The sequence below is a fragment of the Macrobrachium rosenbergii genome, chromosome 1 (genome assembly GCF_040412425.1).
Source record: "Macrobrachium rosenbergii isolate ZJJX-2024 chromosome 1, ASM4041242v1, whole genome shotgun sequence".
Lineage (NCBI taxonomy): Eukaryota > Metazoa > Arthropoda > Malacostraca > Decapoda > Palaemonidae > Macrobrachium > Macrobrachium rosenbergii.
This window is the reverse complement of record NC_089741.1, coordinates 18,740,174-18,764,540: the sequence shown is the minus strand read 5'-3', so window position 1 is coordinate 18,764,540 and position 24,367 is coordinate 18,740,174. Positions and strand designations below refer to the sequence as shown.

General features: G+C 37.4%; 1 protein-coding gene across 2 annotated transcripts in view; it reads right to left on the bottom strand.

Moving 5' to 3' along the window:
- Positions 1-24,367, bottom strand: part of LOC136839061 (organic cation transporter protein-like) — a 78,535-nt gene that overhangs the window by 11,489 nt on the left and 42,679 nt on the right. The window contains exons 5-15 of one of the 2 annotated variants that reach the window (XM_067104745.1): positions 21,923-22,040; positions 20,448-20,553; positions 16,660-16,763; positions 16,050-16,204; positions 14,401-14,569; positions 13,661-13,808; positions 11,565-11,650; positions 10,904-11,163; positions 9,809-9,993; positions 8,099-8,256; positions 6,738-7,688 (exon numbers count right to left, since the gene is read on the bottom strand). In XM_067104745.1, coding sequence (XP_066960846.1) covers positions 7,601-7,688; positions 8,099-8,256; positions 9,809-9,993; positions 10,904-11,163; positions 11,565-11,650; positions 13,661-13,808; positions 14,401-14,569; positions 16,050-16,204; positions 16,660-16,763; positions 20,448-20,553; positions 21,923-22,014 — 1,551 coding nt within the window. In that variant the 5' untranslated portion in view covers positions 22,015-22,040 and the 3' untranslated portion in view covers positions 6,738-7,600. Of the gene's footprint in view, positions 1-6,304; positions 7,689-8,098; positions 8,257-9,808; positions 9,994-10,903; positions 11,164-11,564; positions 11,651-13,660; positions 13,809-14,400; positions 14,570-16,049; positions 16,205-16,659; positions 16,764-20,447; positions 20,554-21,922; positions 22,041-24,367 lie in introns of those variants that run through there. The other variant, XR_010853218.1, reaches the window with a different exon arrangement.

Below are 24,367 nucleotides of genomic sequence, written 5' to 3'. Positions count from 1 at the left end.
CCCATGGGCTAACAGTATGCCTTCTCCCTGGCTCAGGGGAGTATGGAAGTGACCAATGCCTTGGACAAACAGCCACCTCCTCCACTAACACTTCACTTTCACTTTTTTTCTCAAAGTTATCCATAAGGACACGCATTGATGCCCCTAACTGGGCCACTATACCCACCACCATATTAATTCTCTGTTCAAATTTACTTTCCATGCTGGCGAAGCGATCGGGGTCAGAAGTGTGAAAATCAGAAGCAGGAGTAGGTGATCTAGGAGTATTTACTGATACGGGAAACAGGAGCGCGCAGGAGGAGATACAGCCGGAATAACTATGTCGTTAAATTTAGGAGTCGTCTGACTAGCTAATTTCTCGCCGGCTTTAGCGGCTGCCTTCCTCTTGCGATCTCTCTCTAACTTATTCAAATTAAGAAGTCAAAGTCTTCCATTTACGTTCATCCTAATCCCTGCATTTGTCGCATGTCAAATCAATAGTACAAACTTGCCCTCTGCAATTTGGGCACAGGGTATGAGAGTCATAGGTAATTTTCGTCAACCAGGTATTGCAGCCTGCAATACCAGAAACTGGAATAGCTAGTGTGACATACTAACTAACTAAAAATTCATAATCAGTAACAAAAAACTCATAATCAGTGACAAAAAACCAATCAGTAACAAAAAACTCATAATCAGTAACAAAAAACCAATCAAGAAAAAACAATGCCGAAAGGCTGCCATACAAAGAATACTTCACCAGATGGGAAGAAAAAACAAAATTGTCAAAACCAAGCTGCTTAGTCAACATGATGTGTCAAAGGAACGAAAGTGAGCGGGGTCTTGTCACCTACACAAAAACAAAAGAATCGTTACCACGAATTTCAACATTCAAGTTGCCATTCAAGTAGAAACTCTTAGCTAAGTAATTACTGGGTAAGTTACTTATATAAAATAAAACTTTTTTCTTTAAAATAGATTGATTACATGCCTGCTCTCAAGCAGGTCTAGTAAATGTGTCATCGCAATTCCCCACTTGCAACACTAATGTATATGAACACTGCACTGGGAAAGGAAGCATGTAATTCACATCTCATTGCTCCCATCCTCCTGTTCAACATCAAAGAAATGTTCCTTTGCTGAATATTGCCTAATGTTGGCTGGCTTTAGTTCTTACACCATCACATGAGTTCCAGGTGTCTGGCAATTCAGTCTGAGCACACTCTTGACATGCACAGTTTGTACAAATAAACATGTTAGTGATGTGTGTGCATGTGTATACCAAACTACAGTATTAACTTGAGCTTCATGTTATGTAATCTATAACTGATTCACAACTCTTCTGCCCCAGAACTGCTCAAGTGTTTCATATTCAACTGAGGCCATTTTACTATCCAGATAAAGATGGATGTTGTAGGTCATGGTCTCTAAAGGGTTCTTCATTGCCAAAATTCTCTGTAAGAGGTTGATCTTGCATCAATGTCCATTCCCCAAAGCCATTTATTTACTATCCATTGAGAGCATGTAAGCCAACATTACTAGCAAAGCCAACATAACTAGCATGCTATTTTAACTATAGTATGTGCCAAGGCAGCAATAGCACCAAACACAGTCAATGTCTATGATACAATGTACCTACTGTCTTTCAGAATTTCATATTTGAAAGACAATATTTCAAAGATATGGGGCACCACAGTCTGTTTCCTCTCCTAAGTCAGCAGAAGAGCCTAACCATTAGTCTTGCATTTACTGGCTAAGAATAAGTTGGACAAAATATGAGACCTGATACAATCCTATTCCTGTAAAACCATTAAGAACCTGGGCTTTCATACCTGCCCAAGGCTGGTAAAAAATTAAGTTTGTATTTTAAAACAACTTAAATTGATTTACATCAAAGTTTTTATTTTCATATTTAATTTTAAATGATCAAGCTTGCATAGCAAATAATATGTTCAATTTAGTCTGTATTCAGATAGCCCTGTGATCTATAGCATCAAGTTTGAAAACATGTTGCAGATGTTGCTTTCAGGAGTTTTCCTTTAACTATATATAAATCCCTAGTTCTTAACAATCACAGATTAACGGCAATTTATTTTTATCATCAAGCATACCATAGAATTACATTTCGCTAAATGAACGATGGCAGAATATTAGTTCTCCTATCCCAAACTGGTTCCTAATTAGCCATAAGCAAGTTTCAGACTACAATTTTGTTGGTTTACAGCTGAAACCAATTAGAACTGCAACAGAACACAGGCTTGTATTAAAAGCCAAAACACATCTCTGCAACTCGCCAAACGGTGGGAGAAACATTCAAGCCAAGAGAATCTGTCATAAGAAGTGGGGCAAATTTAGCATATTACAAGATGATCAATGTCAGTCAGTGACTTAATGTCTTGAGGACTGTTTGCAGTGATTTAAACTTGGAAGCCTTTTTAAAGGTTCCTGTCCAAAACAAACTACTTGTTGAAATTAAATGACAATTCCTCATTTCACCCCAAGTTTCGTTCAATTTTTTCAAGTGTAAACATTTTCTTCAGTTATTTAAATCATATAAGCCCTATCCCACTGACCTCATACCAGTATGTACACTCGGCAAGAAAAGTGAAGATACAGTTTTTCAAATCTTCGGACATATATTGCCCAATAATGCAACATCTGGCAACTTTAGAAAGGGGAGGAGCTTCAGTCTTAGTGTGTTGGTTTTTTGCTTGACCTCCCATGACTTTCAATCCATATTCTACGATTCTGACATCATTGATACTTAAACACAGTAGTAAGCTTTACAGTATTTGTTCAAGTTGTAATTTGCAGCAACAGTTCTGATCAAACTAAACATTTTTCGACTTAACCTACCAATAATATTAACCTTACACAAATGAAATTTATGACACCACAATGAACGGAATGCTTGCATAATCGGAAACGCGATCTTCCATAGTGAAATCAAGAGTTAAATTTGAGCAATGTCCAAGGAAAAACGTGGGGAACAATGAAGGAACGAATGCAATGTTACGATGAGAGAGAGAGAGAGAGAGAGAGAGTTGCTGTTGTGTAAGCCTAGGCCTACAGTATATGTAGAGCTACTCATTTCATATTTTTTTTCTTTTAGAGATTGAGCGATACTATATTTGTATAGTATGTTTTAGCAATGGAGAGAGAGAGAGAGACTATGGTAACGTCAAGAAACATCGTTACTTGTGTTTTCCCGCCGAATCACTCCACACATCATAGAGAACGCTCTTGCGGATTTAAACAGATTTGGTCAACTTACCGTGGCAGTCGCAACATTTACTGCCATTAATTCCAGCTGACTTTAACACCGTGAAATACAAATATGAATGTGTAAAAATTAAAGAACTTATCATTATCTCGTATGATGATGCAATAATAAGCCAGTCCATAACGGAAAACGAGTAAATATTGCCGTTCTGATAAATAGTACTACACCGAGATATCCACACACTATCTTTTAGATCTCTATGAACGAAGTCATCTGAGAAATTCTGATTACTTCGGACATGCATGGTGTTTTTATGTATCTGAACGTTTTTGTTTTGCAGATTTAACATATATGATATAATTTGCATTGTATTTTCATATTCTAGGTAAATTTACCGAGATTATGTGTTTTCTGTAAGAAAAAAATTAAAATTCGATGAACGAAATCTAAAGAAAACTGTATCTTCACTTTTCTTGCCGAGTGTACATTCAACATATTTTCCCTAAAACCAACATTGTCCAGCATTATTGGGAGTGGGAAGGCAATCTATCTATATAGCAGAACTGACCTTACTACACAAGTGCTACCACTCAAGCCCAAGGTATACTTCATCAACTTTACACTACAGAATGCACTAAAGCAAATCATTGAAAATATTTATCTAAATATATTCATGTACAGACGACTGAAGATATCTACATTTTTACTAATAAGTACTGTACAGTAAACCCCCCGTATTCGCGTTCTCATGATTCGCGGACTCAAGCATTCGCAGGTTTCTCTATGGAACATATCTAGCCATTATTCGCAGAAAATTCGCCCATTCGCGGTATTTTTCACAGAAATATTCACTAATTACTGTATTTTCATATAATTTTCATGAATAAATGCACTTTTTATGATAAAACTACTACAATACTCAGGTATAAGCATTTTTACAGGGTTTTTCTTGTGTTTAAACTATCAAAATGGGCAGTTCTAAGTGTTTTTAGAGGGGTTTTAAGTTTCGTGGATTTTAGCTATTCGCGGGGGGGTTACGATCCCCGTGAATACGGGGGGTTCACTGTATATGGTAAGTACTGAGAGTTTAAGGTATAAATTTCTTGCCAAATGCTGCATGAGCCAACAAAATTACCACGCTCAATTTCATCTTGACCACATTTACCATACAGCAGCTCCTCGATTCCTGTTGTGGAAAACTATGGGAATGTGATGCAACATAATATCAGCTAATGAATGAAAACGGAATTCCGTTGTTTAAACTCAGTGCTCACAAAACCAGCCATTTTCTAACAACATTTCAGTTCTGAACTTAAAATGTATGCTCTACAAGTAAACATTACTCTCACCAACACAAAAATTAGCAAGACATTTCACTGAAAGTCTTATATACAAATGAAGTGGGCATGTGAGAAGGGCACATCTTACACTAAATTACAAAGGGTTTGGTTAGGTTCCATCCCAATTTAACTAGGTTTTTTCTTGCCTCGATTTTCAGGTTAAGTAAGGACCAGTTTTTTAGGTTTCTTTGGATTCCTCTTGTCGATGTTTTTCACTTTTTTTATATTCCTAAAGCCAAAAATCAAAGTTCCCCATTATCACTGGATAGGTGCTGTAATGTGATTGTGATATATCACAATCGCATGACAAACCCCTATTTTTGCATGTCAGAAATCTCAGTATTAGAAAGTTAATATTTGCTGTATTTGACAGTATTTTTTATATTGCTTCATCAGCTTTCCGAACAATAATGAAACCCAGTCTCTAAAATACCGTCCTGTCTTCTACGTACTGCACCTATTCTGAAATGAACAATTCATCCCACCCCCCAATATTATCTATTTGGCATATCTCCTTGTAATCACTGGCACCACTATTGTCTTCCATTCGCACTTATGAATCCATAACTCTCACCTTCATGAAAATCACACTAGTTTCTCAATCCAATGAGACATCACTATAAAATCATGTCCCTCTTTCCGTCAATCAAAGAACAGGATTAAGATCGTTTATTCAACCATTTCCAATCTGTATTCTGTTAATCACTGTCATTAAGATGGAATCTTATGTTTTTTTATTTTACCTTAACATGAGATTCTAATGGTATATAATGCCTGGATGCTATTAGGTAACAATGAAGATTTATTACTTAGAACATAAGATGTTTCACCTGAGTAATTTTTGTGTTCTCTAGCATAATGACGAAAGAGCACAGTATCACCCATTTCTGACTTTTATGGGCCAATTCATAAATTATCCAAAAACTGAGGGTTATATTTAAAGATAACTCATATGAAAGAACGAGAGGCTGATTTATTCAATATCAAGTACTTCAACTAACATATATAAGATGAGCAGGTAGTTTGCAGAACAACGGGACTACCTCCAAACAGTAAGTCCAATGTCTCCGATGTTTAGTGTTACTTGTGGGGGTTCAAGAGGGGTGAAGTGCCCCTCCTAACCAGGTCAGGGTACAACAACCCAAATGAGGTTAGGAAGGTAAGGTCTGGTTAGGTCAGGACATGGCATTCCAGGAAAAGTTAGGTTTGTTTTCGTCTGCAGAACCTGTTCCCACCATTCTACACTCACCAACCTGATGGGCATTTCACTTTGTATGCCACAAACAAGTAATGTGCTCCAAGATTTTGGCAGGCCACTTTTAGCTAAATGTCATTTGGTGTGGTAGACCTATTCGCAAATGCAAACACTGAGAAAATACACACTTGGGCATTGCTCTAAAGACCTCCACACCCTATGACTTGTATGAGGTGCTGTTCCACATTCTTGTAAGCCTATACTTCTTTACAATTAACTTCCACCAGCGACTACAACAGGCTAGCCTGGAAATTCTCAAGAGGAATAAGCTACACCCTGCATTAGGTAAAACTGAACCAGACGTTAGTGCTCTTGGTGCTTTATGAAGATTCACCCAATTAAGTCCCTAACACAATAGCTCCTCATTGTATACGCCTATGCCTACAGTAGCGTAATCCTTTTTGCCCATATGGAATTAAAGTACTGTAGTTCTACCCATGATATTAAACGACCTTGGGGTATACGATTACACAACCAAACTTAGCACAGACAGCAATATTTACACACCTTTACACAAAATTACCCTCCAGCAAGGGAAGAGCTTCACAGACGGAAGTGACAAGGTTATAGGCCTAGCCTAATCTTACTGAAATGAAGTAAACATTTTCTCTTACCTGGCTACCTAGGCCTATGTCACAAGTATGGTAGTAGCCTATTGATTTTAGTTCCTGCAACAAGATGAGAAAACCCTCACTTTGCGAATCACGGACAACAGGCAGAGGGCAGGTACAACAAGTGTGGAGTGACAGATATGCGTAGGCAGTTTCGGACCGGTATTCGTCCCCCTCGTGGCCATCGACGGAACTATAGTGTTGGATGTGGATGGTTGTATTAGTTGACTATTATAACGATCAGAGATTGGCTACAATGAACTCATCGAAAAATTTGTTACAGTAAAACAAGAGGTTTGTTCATGCATGAACGCTAGATTAACACAATATATCATTCAAGACTTTATTTTACACAAAATTGCAACGACAATAGTTTTTGTATCTACTACAATAGTAGTAGTAGTAGATGATGATCTTGAGCAATATTTTTCGTGTACATGGAGATCCTTTTATATTATAATTAAATAATTGCCCGTTTCATATACAGCATAATACCAGTAAAGCAAAAATTAAATTACACCGTTTGCATGAGAGGAGTTGACAGCTTTGCAAACATGTCGAGTGATTAAAATAAAAACCTAGAAAGTTTAGGATGTCGACAGATATGTACATTTTATTGAAAATATCAAAACAAGAATTAGCAGAGAAATTACTTACAACTCGGCAATATTATTAAGAGTACCTTTCCTCGTTCGATTTCAAGGGACCTTTAAAAAATGATATCGAATAAACTGTAAACAGGAAGGACACATTTGCTTTAGTTCTGATATGTTCTCTTGAAACAAGACTGCTCTTCAACTTAACTGGGACACTAAAATGCAATCGAATCCTTTCCACTACGTGGCCGTGACCACTGAACCTTCACTTAACTCAGGGTCCCGTACTGGCATTTGTTAATACATCTCATTTGTTATTTCAATTTACGCTCCACTCTTGTTTTCTCTCTTAGCTCACGATTTGTCTCACGTTTTTTTATGGTTAGTCGTTTTCTTTCTTTGACTTTCATATTTATCTCCAGCTTAACTTCGTTAAGTTTTTATCTACTGTACCAGAGTTTAGTATAATCCCTACTTAAGTTGAAAGATTACAATGATTATCCAAACTTTTGACATGATCCGAATCTCTGGGTTTTTTATTGATAAACAAAAGGCTAAAAGGGATAGATTTTTCATCTTCTTCTTCAAATGGATAATCACGGTTTGAGTTGCAGCTCCTCCTCCGGCTTGACACCGTCGGTTGACGTCTTTGATACGAAATTTTCATCTCCTTGTATATCGGATCTGTTTGGGAAAAATTAAATCTAATTAGTTTATTTTGTTGAGAACAAATGTGTAAAAAATAAATGTCATTGGTTATTTTTGCGGTCAGCGTCAGGAAGACAGAATAAAGAATATTTCATATTATTAAGGACATGTTAGAGACCAAATACTATTTTTATTGTGAACGCTGATTGGGCGGACAAACAAATGCCCATCACTAGCCCAGACCCGTGCCCTCAATGTTTCGAAGGTTCAAGAACTCTCTCCCTTCTTTTATATTATTTCTATGATCTCAAGTGTGCTTGAATTGCAAGTAACTGCCGCTTTGAAATGAAACGCGTATTTCTTAATGAATTATGAAATATCGTAAAATAAATTTTTCTCAGCAGTGCTGTGGGAAGAAATCTGTAGTCTAACTTTTGGTCACTTACTTTCCATGAGAATGAGCCCTTGGGTTGGAGCTTTCCAGAAAAGCGATTGTGTCTGGAAGTGCCATATTGCTGGTATCCCAAAGGGCGGTAGAGGCCAACCCAGCAATGATTACCCCTCCTCCGAATACCACAGAAGGACCCCAGTGGTACTTGTACCCCTGAAATTAGAGGAATATCCAGTCTGATTTGCACAGGCTTAATGGTTTCATCAGCAAACGGAAGCCATTATTGATTAAATAAGATCATGTAGGATGCACACACAAAAAACAAACACAAGAGCATACACGTTATCTCTCTCTCTCTCTCTCTCTCTCTCTCTCTCTCTCTCTATATATATATATATATATATATATATATATATATATATATATATATATGTGTGTGTGTGTGTGTGTGTGTGTGTATATACATATATATATATATATATATATATATATATATATATATATATATATATATATATATATATATATATATATATATATATATATAAGGAATAAGTGGAGGGAGTGTTAGAATTATAGGACAACTAGCAGGACAGCGTTATTAAACTTATTTGGGAAAGTGCATAGCAAAATTTTGACTGAGAAAGTACGATAGACCGCATAAAAGAAAGCCAGATAGGGAAAGAACACTGTAGATTCACACAAAAAGGAGAGTATATATGAAATGTTTAAGGAAACACTTGTGTGGTAAAGGGAAAGGGGAATTTTTCTAGATAGTGACCCCCAAGGGTTTTAACCCGGTATGTAGGCCTATCCACCTTTGCGACGTGTTTAGTACAAGCCCATTGGGGATTACCGAAAAAACATAGACAAAAGACTGTAAATATCATAAAGATGATGACCCCTAAGAAATATTAGTTCTAGGTAACGACCCCCGAAAACCCTTGGGGGTCACTATCTAGGAAAGATCCGGGAAAGGCTGTGTGAGGCTTGCGGGCACCTACGAGAGGGTTGACAGGGATGCTCTGTGGAGGGAGTAGGTAGGCTATGTATGATGTAGTAAGTAATTTGCTGATGAAAATTAGAAGTCTTCATATGGAGGTAGTGCACGTGTCCGCAATATGTGGACAGCAGAGTAATTAATTTTTTATACCAAGAGTTTCTTTTATAGATCCGTGACAGATTAAAAATTTATACGGATGGAATGATGAAAGAAGTCATGTAATGTACAAGGGATGTGGAATGACGGAATGGGTGGCTCTCCTTTTTGTTCCATGAAAAAGTGGTCTAGTTCGCTGTCTTCAGACACTATGTCCCTGTGAAAGTGGCAGACGTCGTTATTAATCTCTGAAGGGAAGTCCTCATCACCGCCAACGTTGGCTGATGTCTGAGGATAACGCCGTGTCACTTGATGGTGAAAAGAAGCTGAAAAGACTAATTAAAGAATTTAAGTGTCCGTAACAGGAAAAAGTTCAAAGTGAATATTACCGAGTGCAAGAAGACATGAGAGTAAGGAAGACTGAATAATACTGTAAATGTTAGTTTAGATGACCTTTTTACCCTTGATTCTTGAAAAATCTCAACTGATTTTGTCTCTCTCTCTCTCTCTCTCTCTCTCTCTCTCTCTCTCTCTCTCTCTCTCTCTCTCTCTCTCTCTCTCTCTCTCTTTATGTCTGGATATTACCCTTCTTTTTCTTTGTGGCAACATGTCAGACTCTAGAAGTAAAAAATAAAAAATCTTTAGAAAACGAATTTTCGAACTAACCAGGTACTCTGTGATGAAAGGAGCCAGAGAAGAGCCTACTCTGGACATCGTGAAGGAGTAACCAATGCCGCGGGTCCTCACTTCCGTCGGAAAGAGTTCACTCCCGAACAGGTAGAGCACAGCTGAAGACATGCTGATACACAAGCGACCAAGCAAGGCTAAGGTCACCATTAACCACTTCATATCTGTAAAAATGACATATAGGTACATTGTGGTGGCAAATTGGTCTGTCCACGCATCAGTTCCAATCATCTGAAGAATCGTCAATATCATAGTTCCATAACCAAACGCCTGGCTACAAAATACCATTTCATGCGTAGACACCAGCACTGATAAGCATATAAGCACTTTTTTGTGGCATGGAGGATACAATGATCATCTTTTACAATAACGCCCTAGTACGAACTCATTCTGATTTTTTCAGTATAGCCTACCTTGGCTCCTCCAAACAGCAGACCCTTGTGAAGAAAACAGATTTGTGGCATATTCAGTGAATGCTGGATGCAGAGCCTACTTTATTATTATTTTTTTTTTACTTCTTCCTATTCCTCATTCCTGTTCCATGGCAAGTATATCAGCCCGTCTCCTCTGTCAGCGTATTAAATATTCTAGAAGCTCGGGCGTATCCCGCAGACTGAGACGAAATAAAAAGCAATATTGCTTCTTGTTTCGAAGATGTAGATAAAGGTGGAAGATAAAAAGGAAGAAGAGTAGGCGAAAGAACGTAATCCTACGGAACATTACCAGTGATAGGGAAGAAAGATGCTGTGCTGTTAACAACAGGTATAAAGCAGTTAAATAAAGGGCTAGACATGAGTGTTCAAAGAAAAATTAATCAGAACATTGCACTCGACTTTTTCATGTGTCTCAGAGAGATCAATGAGCCATCTCTAAGAAGGGAGCTGTGTTTTAGAAAGTGAGAGTTCAATGAAGTCTCGAATACTTAAGCGACAAGAAATGTTACAAGCAAAATAATGTAACGAGAAGGATTAGAGTGGATATAGGTGAAGAGTTCCATAATCAGTAAGCAATTGAACCAAATAATCCATTATTCATCCATAATTACCGAAAACGAACCAAGATTCAATATCATACCCTTTGGCGCAGCAGTAACGCACAAGAGGACGAGTCCCGTCGACACGAGGCTGGCAATGAGAGGAATTTTCCGGCCGAACCTGGACAGAATTGGATAGATCAGAATTCGACACGGTAGTTCCATCACTCCCATGAGAGCCAAGTAAGAAAAGATGTGTATGTTGAAATTGCCTCCACTGTACGACATCCCGTAATACGTCATATCAATGAAGAAGAAGTTCAGATGCATCACCAAGCTTATGAGGCGTAACCGAGGGGTTCTGCAAAAGAAAATTACTTTGACCATATGAACAATATGGAGGCTAATCATAGATGTTAAAATGCCTACGGATATTATTTTGATGGGCAGAAATGCGAAGGAAATAACACTGGTTTATTTGAAAAAAAAGGAGAGGTCATTTGTTTAAGTGATCAAACTTTTTTATTTACGATAGTTAGTCAAGTTCCATTTTGCTCTGTTCTTTTATTTAGCATAACAGGCAGATGCAGAAAGGAGAGAAATTTTTCTCTACGTTGGGCTTCCGCTGTCCCTGCCTCCCTATGTAGTCAAATCCCACTCTTCTCCTTCCCCTTTCTTTTCCTTATATCCCCTGAGCCAGGGTTGGACGAGTGCCTCTGCACTGAAGAGGAATCATGTGACATTTGAATATGTGTAACTCACCTGTACAATATAAAGAGGTCCGAGACTTTTCTCTTCAGGAGCGTCGGCCACGGCTCTCTTGTCTCTTCTAGCTTGACCTTCGGTGCCTAAAGTGACAACAAAAGAAACAAGATTTAATGGTACATCGAGTCAATTACATATTAAGAATCAATCGTGCTGCACCAAGTAAAACGGAATCTTCGTTTTCATTGTCTTGAACCCTCTAAGCTACAGATAACTGTCCTTTACTAATGTTCCTTAATGTATCTGGTTTCCATACATTTTATTAGCCTACTTCATGTTTTTTTTTTAATAGGGCTCCTTCTAAATTTCAAAATCCTTTCGTCTCTTATGAAATCCTTCAGAATTGGAGACGAGTTGATTTCTCACCAGGAAGAAGAAAACACTAATATACCAAACGATAAGGAAATTCGCAACCACTTTAGAGTGGTTGTTAAAGATTAAGCCAGCTATATGTCAGCACGGGCTCTTGCTGCTAAAGCAACTGGTAAAAACAATTCTGCAAATCACCAACGATCCTCAAAAAACTTGTACAGAAATCTTTCTATTTCTATTCTCTATTCAAATTCTGAGTCTTGATTCCAAGGGTTTCAGATAAAAACGCTGTGAAAAAAGTGCTAGAAATCAAAAAGTGGTTGAACATTTCAATTTACTATTAGTTTTATTTACATTTAGTTCTAGGTACATATTATATATATATATATATATATATATATATATATATATATATATATATATATATATATATATATATATATATATATATATATATATATATATATTTTAATAGCCACAATGACCTCTTAACTTCTCGATTTCCTCTTGAGATGTTAACAGGTCATTAAGGCTATCACAAATACGTGAATATCTTGCTTCCAATTTACAGCCGGAAGAAATGGTGGGCAGTAGGCCAGAATTGACTCATGGACCTAGTACACAAGAGTCGAGTTCCACACCACTCACCCCACTGCACCTGCTTTCGCTGATTGCTCTTACCATATCTTATAAATAATAAGAGATTTTCGACACCCGAAATGTGTAAAAAGAAGGACAAGAAAGGGAAGTGGAATACAATATCGCGTTCTTCCTCAGACGAGGCTGAGCATTTCAGTTACTCCTGATACACAATGAGTTGCGCAGCGGGTATTCAGGTAGCAGTCAGTAACTCAGTAAATATTGTCTAGCTCAGTGATTCTTAAACTGGGGGGCGCCCAGAAGCTTGCAGTGGGGGAGGGCCAAGCAGGGTTGCCAGATGGTGCCTATTTTTTTTTCTTTTTTTGATTCTGTTTTCTGATTATTATCTCAAAACATGCCAAAAATTGAAAATTTAAATCAATTTTCATTTCAAGTATTATTTATGAATTGAAATATAGAACAGTGCATACTTATAAAAAACTTAACACCAATAAACAAAAATCTATCATTCATCCATATATTCATATAAGCAAATAGGCAACATATTGTTTACAGTTTATAGTTGGCAAAAATTTCAGGGATGGGGGCCTGTGGATCTATACATAATGCAGAGGGGGCGCAAGGCAAAAAAGTTTAAGAACCACTGGTCTAGCTGAAGTGTGAAAAGACTGAAAGACCACTGGTACGGAAGAGGATTCCATTACTAGACAGAGGAAAGATCTGTGATGCGCGCATGAGGCGTGCATTGCTTTATTATGCGGTAGAGGCGCTGGCAGTGATAAAGAAAACGGAGAAGATTTTGAAGAAGTTTAGCAACTGAGTGTTGAGATTCGTGGTCGGAGTGAGGTAGGGAAACAGTATTACAAATGAGGAACTTGCTGAGATGTGGTACACAGTGATTGTGAACTGAACTGAGATCTTATAGATTGGGATGGTTTGAACAAGTACGGGAAAAAGAAGAGGAGCACTTAGAAAATTAGTGGATATATAAACAGCAGAACGAAGATCAGCAGGAAGGCCTAAAAATCATGAGAACAGGAAATGGAAGAAGATCTGGGTCAAATCGGAGTCAGGCAGAAAAGAGCACAGGACAGAGAAGAATCAGACGTAAAAACATTAATGGTGATGATAATGGCTGAACAATGCAAGAGAAGTCCAGTCAGATCCGTTGGCATCCTTACCGATACCGTCGTGGCCTTGATGGCAAGGATGACCTCCTCATCGCTCGGGAAGGAACTTTTGTTCCACCTGGCGGCTCTCTTAAGGACCTGCAAAGCTTCCTTGTACCGACCTCTAACTGCTAGCCAATGCGGTGATTCGTCCAGGAACCTAAAGTAGATAATGCAAAGAGCTTGTAAGAAATATTTTAATTACTGGATATTTAACATTTTTATAAAATTTAAGAAAATGTTTTAATCCAACACGATTTCCACCTTTGCCCTGTGTTACATGTCAACTTCCACAGTTTCTTTTTACAAGGTGGCATGATTTCGCGTTGATTAAAATGGAAAACATTTCTAGAACAAATTTATGTATATTGGGCATGATATATATATATATATATATATATATATATATATATATATATATATATATATATATATATATATATATATATATATATATATATATATATATCTAGCACTTTAATATATCTTACCCAAAGACTAACCACATATATCTAAATGTCTCTATGGAAATAGATACTTATATTTGACATGTAGTACGCACTTATCTTCTACATAACCTTGACAGTTTCTGTCACCAAGTATCCATAATATTTCATCGACGTTTTTGTTTACATCTGCGCTGCTCCCTGTTCAGGGGTCCATCTACCCCTGTTAGGAAAAAGGTTCACTCTGAATGCATTCAAAATTCTTTACGAACATATCTGTGTATAAAGTACTTAATCTCATCTTACCATAGGCCAGGTATTAAGAGAAGGCTGGGAAGAGAGGCAGCTGTTATCATCCACCTCCAATCTCTTATCATATATGCGATGCCACTAAATACAATCACGTTTAGTGTCCAGGGAAGGTACAGAAGGATTCCGGCTGTCGGTCTGATCTCAGGAGTGCAGGATTCCATTCCTGTTAGATGAAAGACATGGACGTAATTTAATGAACAGTCTAGACTTTTTCTGTGAGTATTAAATAAATTAGCAGGATGCGATGCAGCGTCTGTTTGTTTTTGTTTTCTTTATTACGGCAATAGGTAGTGTTTCGCAAATAAACTTACGCAGTACTCCAAAGGGAACTGGAATATCTTATTCTCTCTTAAAAATACAAAATCTATGCTTTGTCTGCGATTAATGAAGTCAGTCAAATAGATTTTGGTTCAACTGACTTAGTCCTTAAAAGGACGATGGAATATTTAATTCGCCCCTTTATGGCACATATGTTTTTGCTGTGATCATAGAATGACCATTCACTAAAACCCTTCCTCCTCTAACCCCACGATTTCATTTACTTTATCAATCAATATTCCCAATATTTACGTTACAAGTGATTCCTCAAAAACTTCTCTTTCCTCAAGAATATATGTGAACTTTTAAAATATTACAACTACATCGTTACAAATCGTTTTCTCACTTATGCCACTGTTACCAGCTATACCATCTCTTTCCTTGATCACCTTTACATTAAAATCATCTAACAATATCATCCTTCTTTCCACTACAAACTTACCTATATAAAGATTCAGACAATCCCTGAAACTCTCTGTCAACTGTTATGTTTCCGTTCAGACCATGGACACTCACTGTCACTACTAAATCCCAGATATTCTGTTGTACCAAAAATTTCTCAGGATCACTACATTTGTTCCCTTGTACTCTCGGTGGTGGTCGGTTTTCATTAAGGTGGCTTTATACCAGTGCGGGCCCCTGCCTAAAGGTAGGTGTGTTGGGGTGGCAAAGGTAATGAAAGGCCAGATGTGGACTCGGCCTTGACACCACACGGGATATAACCTCCTTACCATTTTCCTTCTGTCCTTTACTTTCGTTCAGTTTCAGCTTCACTGAAAGGTACAACATCCACCTCACTCTCATAAAATAGATCCAGTTTCATAGAAATCGGATCTTTCCTAGACAGTGACCCCCAGCAAAGTTCGGGGGTCGTTATCTAGGACTATTATTTCTTTGGGGTCATTATCTTTGATATTTACAGTCTTTTGTTTATGTTTTACGGTCATCCCCAGCGGGCTTGTACTAAACACGTCGCAAAGGTGGATATATACCGAAATAAAACCCCTGGAGGTCACTGTCTAAGAAAGATCATACAAATCTTTTCATTTGTCCCACACCCATATCCAATACATTCAAGACTCTAAATCAAAATATCTCATTTTTCATATTTTCCATTAATGATTCAAGCTAAGGGATCTTTAAATCCCAGGTACCGACCAAGCCACTTGATGACTTTCACACCACGCAGAACAGCTGGCATACTGTCAGTAGGAAGATAAGTGGCCAATTACGGGTGTATTTCTGCCCCGGAAGGATCCATACCCACTTACTAGGAGCTTTCCTGCATTAGTGGGAGTAATAACAATAGTAATGGAATCAATTACCTAAAATGTAAGAGATTTTGACTACCGGAACATGCAAGATTCCAATGAGAAAGCGGCAGGTCAGCACAGCGGGAATATTAGGCAACCATCCAGATATCAGACTGAGAATGATGAAAGCTGCTGTACCCAAGTTAAACATTGTCTTCCTCCCGAACCTAGAAGTATAGTTAACAATGATATCACATGAGTATGCCATTGTCTGAATCCAAACTAGTTAATCTTTACAATAAAAGGCACCAGTTTTAACCAAGTCAGAAAACCTATTTTGGCTACTGGCGCCTGGCCTTGCTCCTCTGCCGTGGCCGAAACCAACATTCAATTTTCTTTCGGAATCTTTGTTGTTTCTTAAAAGGCTTCCCAGTCAAAGTTGCTAAATACATCCAAATATACTGTATCTATTATCTAGAGAACATTATAATATTACGTTTAGAAGACTCGTTCATTTTTTTCAGAAGCGAGTGGACGGGAGAACCAGATGCCCGTACTTAGACCAAGCACGAAAACAAGACAACATATTATAGGAGGAGGAAACGGAATAAAAAAAAGATTAAATCTAAGTATCTCTGGATGAGATTAGCTGACCTGTCAAATATACGGTATATTGACTGACCTGTCTGCTAAGTAGCCAATTGTTGGGGAAGCCACCAACACGCCAATCATGTACAAGCTCATGTAAAGGGCGCGGTAATGCTCCCTGTCGCAGACGAGAACTTGCTGTAAGGCAAAAGATATTCATAATATTTCACTATCACAAATATAGAAATGTATCCTGGCTTTCGCTTCGTTAAAGAAATAATAAGTAAAGAAACAGCCATTTCCGTTCTGTGGCTCAAGGATATGAGTTAACTTTCACTAACAAAATATAACGCTATTATATCAAAAGTTCATCATACGTTCAGATAATGTTTGTGCATAACAAGTACTGTATCAAGAAATGCCGTAAATAAAACACATCTGTGCGTATGCTACGGCCTAATAAGTAACTCTTTTATTAATTTATGCATGATATGCTCAGTGGAAATTAGGAAGAGAGTGGCGTTATAAAGAAAGTCTCAGTTACACGATTCCTTAGAGTGAATTAATAAGGTTCATAAAAACAAAATTGCATCTTGTGAAGATAAAAGGAATCGGTAGAGGAGGAGGAGGAGGAGGAGGAGGAAGTGATGATGTGTGAAATGGTAGCGAGTCGGTGTTCAAGATAATTCGATGGCGCAGACAAACAAGTAAAAAATGCACTGAAGTTTCTTCGGCGCAATCGAGTTTTCTGTACAGCGTATAATGCTGTATGAAACTCTCATCCACGGCCCATGAAAATCTCAGCCGCGGCCCATGAAACTTTCAGCCACGGACCGGTGGTGGCCTGTGTTGTTGGCACCTATAGCGGTGCCATACACACGAACATGGCTAATTTTAACCTTATATAAAACACAAACTACTGAGGCAAGAGGACTGCAATTTGCTATGTTTGATGACTGGAGGGTGGATGATCAACACACCAATTTGCAGCCCTCTAGCCTCAGTAGTTTTTAGGATCTGAGGGCGGACAGAAAAAGTGCGGACGGACAGACAAAGCCATCTCAATAGTTTTCTATAACAGAAAACTAAAAAGGGCGCGGATGGAAACGAGGAGGCTGCAGTACCACTTCCGTGTGCTACCACCTCGCTCTACCCAATTCACGTGGTACAAGATGAAACAGCCATAACAAGATGAAATAAGAATTTGGACCACTACCGTCCTACTTTACGTGTTACCATTTAAGCGACGCCATTTAGGTTAATTTTGTCAAGCTTACCAAGAGCCCGTCATTACCATTTTATTTTACTTCGTGTTTAAATGATTCTCTACCTTATGCTGTACGCTTTGGTTTACCCTCGCAATCCTTTTTGTATAAATTATAAATGGGTAATAGACAACCTGATAAGGTGATTGCATAGAAGAGGGAGAGAGAGAGAGAGAGATCGAATGGGAGAGCTGAAGGAGTTTCTACCAGGGAGACTACTGACCCCGATGTTATAACAGGAAATACTAGGAACAAACAAAAAAATGCAATATTTTTTTCATTACGAAAATCCAAAAACACTTCAACGCACGTACGTATATATATACATATATAAATACATATATGTATATATGTATACATATACATATGTGTATATATATATATATATATATATATATATATATATATATATATATATATATATATATATATATATATATATATATATATACTAGCTGACCAACCCAGCAATGCCTAGAAAAACTCTGAGTAACAACCTACAGGAAGGCCCGTTAAAACTCTGAATAACGGTCTATGAGTAGTGGGGAAGAGGGAGAAGACAGAGGAGGAGGGAGAATGGGGAAGGGGGAGGAGAAAGGTTGGGGAAGTGGAAGGGGAAGGTGGAGGGGGAGGGGAGGAGGATGGGAGGGTGAATGGAAGGGGGAGGGAAGGGGGAGGGGCAAGGGAGAAAGAAGGGTTGGGGAGGGGAGAGGGAGGGAATATGAAGGCCAGAGGGGATGGGGAGGGAAGGGTGAGGGGAAGATAAAGGGGGAGAGGGCAATTTCAAGGAATTTCTTTCAAGATGAAATGCATTAGTGCCCAGCATCACATTTAAAGTTGACTGGGGAACAGACAACAAAATTCCTTCTCTTGATGCTTTAATTAGACACGACAGAATTTAAATTTATCACATACAGAAAACCAGCATTTTCACTTCCATACATTCACCATTTCTATAAAGTTTGGCGTAGCCAGTAATTTATTCTTAAGAGCCTTACGGATTAGCTCCCCAGATTTCCTGGAAAAGGAAATTGAACTAATCCATAAACAGCTGTCATCTTTAAAGTACCGTGACCATATAATTGAGAAAGCATTCCAGCTAACATAACCTTCTACCGTCCCCCTCAAAACAAGACTAGAGAGAGACACCCAACAATAAAACAAAAATCCCATGCCTGGACAGGATTAAGACGTTGACACAGACACTTGGAAACTGACCCTTTTGCTTTTACCTACCCAGATACCTTAGTCAAATCCCTGATTAACATCCAATAAAAGCCAGTCCCTAAAGACGCAGGAGTAGACGAAATCCCTTGCCTCGACTTTGACCAATCCTACATCGGTTTTACAGGTAAATCACTCCCCCAGAGATTAATACAACACAAACGTTCAGTTAGGTATGGCCAACAGAGTTCAGCTATTTTTAACCATATAAATAACCATAATCACAGAATAAACTGGAATTTGTCACGTACAACCTATAGCAGCAATTGTCGGTCCAAAAGCCAGATGGTAGAATCCGCATTGATTAAACAAAGAAAGATGATGAACCTCACAAAAGGCGCTTGGGACTCAGATATTATAGATAAAATCTTCCCTCAACTAGCGATTAAGAAGATTATTAAGATATCGTCAACTGGAGTGACGTAAAAGCTGACCTCTGGGTCTCTTGGTAAAAGTACCGCTTTTCTGGAATTCTTTTCTCATTCATTACCTGCCTGAAGAGAGAGACAGTTGTTCTCTGAAATATAGCATTAACTCTCTACATTTTGGCGTTTCTATGGGCTCCTTTTATTAGATATACAATCGACCCCCGGGATTCACAGGGGATGCGTGCCACTAACCCCGCAAATAGCTCAAATCTGCGAACACTTAAAACCCCTCTAAAAACGTTTATAACTGCCTATTTTCAGAGTTCAAAACACCAAAAAAACTCCAAAAATGCTTATACCTGAATATTTTAATAGTTTTATCACAAAAAGTGCATTTAGTCACGAAAATTATATGAAAATACCATAATTTGTGAATATTTCTCTATGAAAAATACGACGAATAGACAAATTTTCTGCGAATGTGTATATATGTTCCATAGAGAAATCCATGAATAGGTGAAGTTGTGAATCCAGAACCACAAATAGGCAGGGATATATATATATATATATATATATATATATATATATATATATATATATATATATATATATATATATATATATATATATATATATTATATATATATATATCCCTGCCTATTTATGGTTCTGGATTCGTGGCTTCACCTTTTGCGGTTCATATTTGCCATAGTAGGCGGGGATACATACATACATATATATATATATATATATATATATATATATATATATATATATATATATATATATATATATATATATATATATATATATATATATATATATATATATATATATATATATATATATATATATATATATATATATATATATATATATATATATGTTATATGTAATATATATAATATATATATACTGTATATATATGGTACCGCCAGTCTGAGCCATCTCATCAATATTAAAAGAACATGAAACTCTCTACCTGTTAATTATAATCCTTTTTTCTATCTGAGCCCTGATCTTACCTCAGAAGTTAGCGTCCTTGTGAAAGTGCTGTTGTCGAAGTCCCACTCAGTACAAGCAACCTCCTCGTACGAATCTTCTTCGGTTCTAACGTAGTAAGTGCAGGGGCTGGAGGACAAAGTTAATTGTTTTTTAGAGGATTGAACGAAAACATTACAACAATTTATTAGCGTCTTTAAAAAGTTGAAATATACTGCTGTCTGGTTATTTTGCTTCTAAATCTACATTCAGCTAATGTGATCAGGTTTACAAACAGTTACAATTTTTTTTAGCTTCCGAACCCTTAAGCTCTCTTTTATATGACTAAATGCAAGGTCCTTTTCTTTGGACCTTGACTAAATGTAAGCACGCACACGCACACACACACACATATTGGATTAGGAAAGCGCTACCGAAATTCGTTACAGGAGTCGACTTGTTTCTTTAACTAGAAAACAGTGCTTTACAGAAAAACAACTGATTATCAAACCTATGAAGTAGTAAAAAGACCAAGGGCTCTAGTTCGCATAAGGCCAGGTTAATAGGCTATAACAATATAAAACAATCCATGAAGATGGAGAAACTAATGGAAGAACACGATTCACACCCTTGTTGATTGGGGGTTTCTTAACGACTTAGAAATCTTCGTGAAAGTCCATTACATACTGTTATTAAATAAACCTCTACATTTAAACCTAAGCCCACCTATCAGTTTTCCGCTTTCTTAAGTTTTTTTTTTATTTATTTACATTTTAAACAAAGCTTTCACAAAATAAATTACGGTAAACGTTGTGTTTGCCTTCCAGATCCTATACGTGACTCGCAATGAAAGGTGACTGGCACATAAATGCCTCAAGAGTAATATAACACTGCTTCATGAGGACATGCGCATTCCCTGACTGACTTGTTTTTATTTTACTCACTATCGACTTGAAACACTGCGTTATATTATTCTAGTATTCATTCCGTAATAATGGTGTAATATGTCATGAAGTTTCTCTATGTGACATGATTTACTTCAACAGAAGTAGGAAGGAGCGTTTCTAATATAAAAGTTACTTCGAAGAGTTACATGATGAAACGTTTCTTTTATACGGCTTAATACGAGGCCACATTATATGTTTTGCATATCTCTGCGGGCCACAGAGAAAAAAAAATAAGAAGCGTCATTGTCATGCATCTAATTATTTTAAACTAAAGTAAAACAAATGGGAGATATTTAAAACAAAGCTTACTGGCATTAATGGAGGTATACCAAAAATATACCTGCCTTTATTGTTAAGAGATGTTTCATCACATTTAGGATGAAATGGGCCATTTGTTTATGTTCGTGTTGAAATGGACACGCAGGGGTCGCCGAACTATGGCCCGGGGGCCACATCCGACCCTATTTCAACGCGAACACGATAAACACATGGCTACTCAATGGCTCATTCCATCCTAAATATGATGAAACATCGCTCTCAAACTATAACATAAAAAGAACGTGTTGACTCACGTATCAGTTGAATTATTGTCGACAGCTCTAAGGTCGTCTTGACTAGATCGACACGTGTAGGGTTGTCTAGGTACCACGAAAACTCCGGCCATGGCGTGAGCAACGGGTAAGGCCGATGCTGGAAGAAAGAGAAAAGGTGATGCAAATTACCATATATCTGGAATGGGCGGGGAATACTTTACCAATGTTATTGTTAATAGGAGTAAAAAACCATCAAGTGAAATTTTTGTTTGTTTTCTTTCTTTCTGATAGATACCTAGTTTTACTGATGAACAATCTACATAACACTACTCTTAGCTAACGATAGTTCCTGTATATAACTAGAACAGAAACAAAATTCCACCTGATGCATCTTTTTCTCCCGTTTTAAACTGGAAAGTGAATTTCGTCGACTTATTATTATTATTATCATTATTATTATTATTATTATTATTATTATTATTATTATTATTATCATTGAACAAGAAAAAAATTAGGACTAAGCAAGAATTGAAGTAAGAGAACACAAGAACGAACGAAAAGCAAAAGGCAGAAAGCAATGCAGCTGGAGCAAAGTTGACATTTCAAAGAACCTTGATAGTCCTGGAGCCTGGTAGGTCCCGTATGCACTAAGATGTACCCTAAATTTGACTTCAGATCTTGTTTAAGGGTGGTTTGGACATAACAAAAAAAAAACTTGGTCACATGTTCCACAACTGGCCTGTTTTCCGCCGTTTTGAAATCCAAGATGGCCACCTGACAAAAATTATAAAAGTCAATAAATGACCAGAATATACTCAATATGCATATTATTTCAAAGGTCTTCAATAGGAGAATACATAATAGGATGGTTTGACATGAATTTTCATCAGATAAGGGTATAAACAAAAAAATTAAGATTAAAAGAAATTTATTCATACATAATTGTTTGTCTCCCAATACTGTGCCGTAGTAAAATTAAGCAAATAAATCATGCACCTGTGTAACGAACTATTAATTGTTTGAAAAAAAAATCACACTCTCAAACCTTCATTTCACATTCCACAATTAAATCATCTTCACTGTCTTTAGAATCATGATGACTCTTTCTTATAGTATTATGTGGATTGCTACACTGCCCACTTACATCACACTTACAGAATTCACAGCAATTAATGTCTGCTACACGGCAAGGACATACATTTGACCTAAAGCATTTATTACAGGTGCATGGAAATGGAAAATCGGGGGGTTGATTAGGTTCAGAAACAAAAAGTGGTTCCAGGAAGTCATCTTTTAAAATGTAACCATAATCTAGCGGAATCAGTACATCTGTGATAGCTTTTGTGGCATTTGTCCAGTGATAACATTGTAAAAATGCTCGCTTAATATGAAACTGTATGCTATTTGAAGTTGGAACAAGTCTTCCAAAATTGTTTTTTATGCTTTTATGATGGTACAGGAAATATCGCAGCTCATTGAATGTCTCTATGTTGACTCCACCAATGGCTCGGGTAAGAAACTGCTCTGCTTTGATTTCCATATCATGAGGAAGTTATTTGTTTTTTCCAAAATCCTTGATTAACTCTATTCCACCTTGCTCTGCTGGCTTGAATACAGTAAGTTTCGTTGAAACCTTGCTGGTCGTGTCACAACCACTAACCACTAAGTGCATGAATAGCTGGAAGTACAGAAACTAGTGCTCTTGACATTGTCAGTACTAAATCACGGACTGTCAATGCCCTTTTGGTGTTGGCTTGTCCACAAAGGACCCATAGCTCTTCTAGACCACTGAATTTCCAAGTTTCACTGAAGTGGTACAATAGACATACTAAAACATCTGTATCTGGTAAAGCCACTATGACTTTCTTAAATAATTCTGTGCAAGTGGCATGGTTGATATGTAACAACATTCTATCATCAGCCTCTTTGCGTTGACAATGACGTGTCGGTACATCCACAACAGTTTGAGAGCTGATTCTCAGGCACTTATACAAGTCATCTTCATGAGAACCTCAAAGGTATATAGGCCTAGACATAATTTCTGTACCTTGAGCCACTTCCTCAATTAACCGCTTGATGAAAAATTCTTGCAGCCTTACCTTGTCTTTGATTGATGACCAGAACCTTTCCATATCTACTGGAAGTGGAGTGTCACTGAGGTTGATAGATACCTCTATTGGATCAACTTTTCTTCTCCTCATTCTTTTACAGTCTTTTATACTACCTAGGTCATAAATATCAAGACAACATCAATTCGTTTGCAAGTGGCTGACATGCAAGAAAATATTTTCCACATGTGAGCTGCCATATCACCAAATGTTTTCAGCTTCAACTGTCACTGATAATTTTCTAGCATATATATGCCATGAAATCAATGACAATAGCTGTAGGATGAGTAGTGTCTGAGAAAGGTACTTTCTGTGGAGCTGCTTCTTTAAGCCTTTTTTCAATGACATGGTAAGGCTGCAAGAATTTTTCATCAAG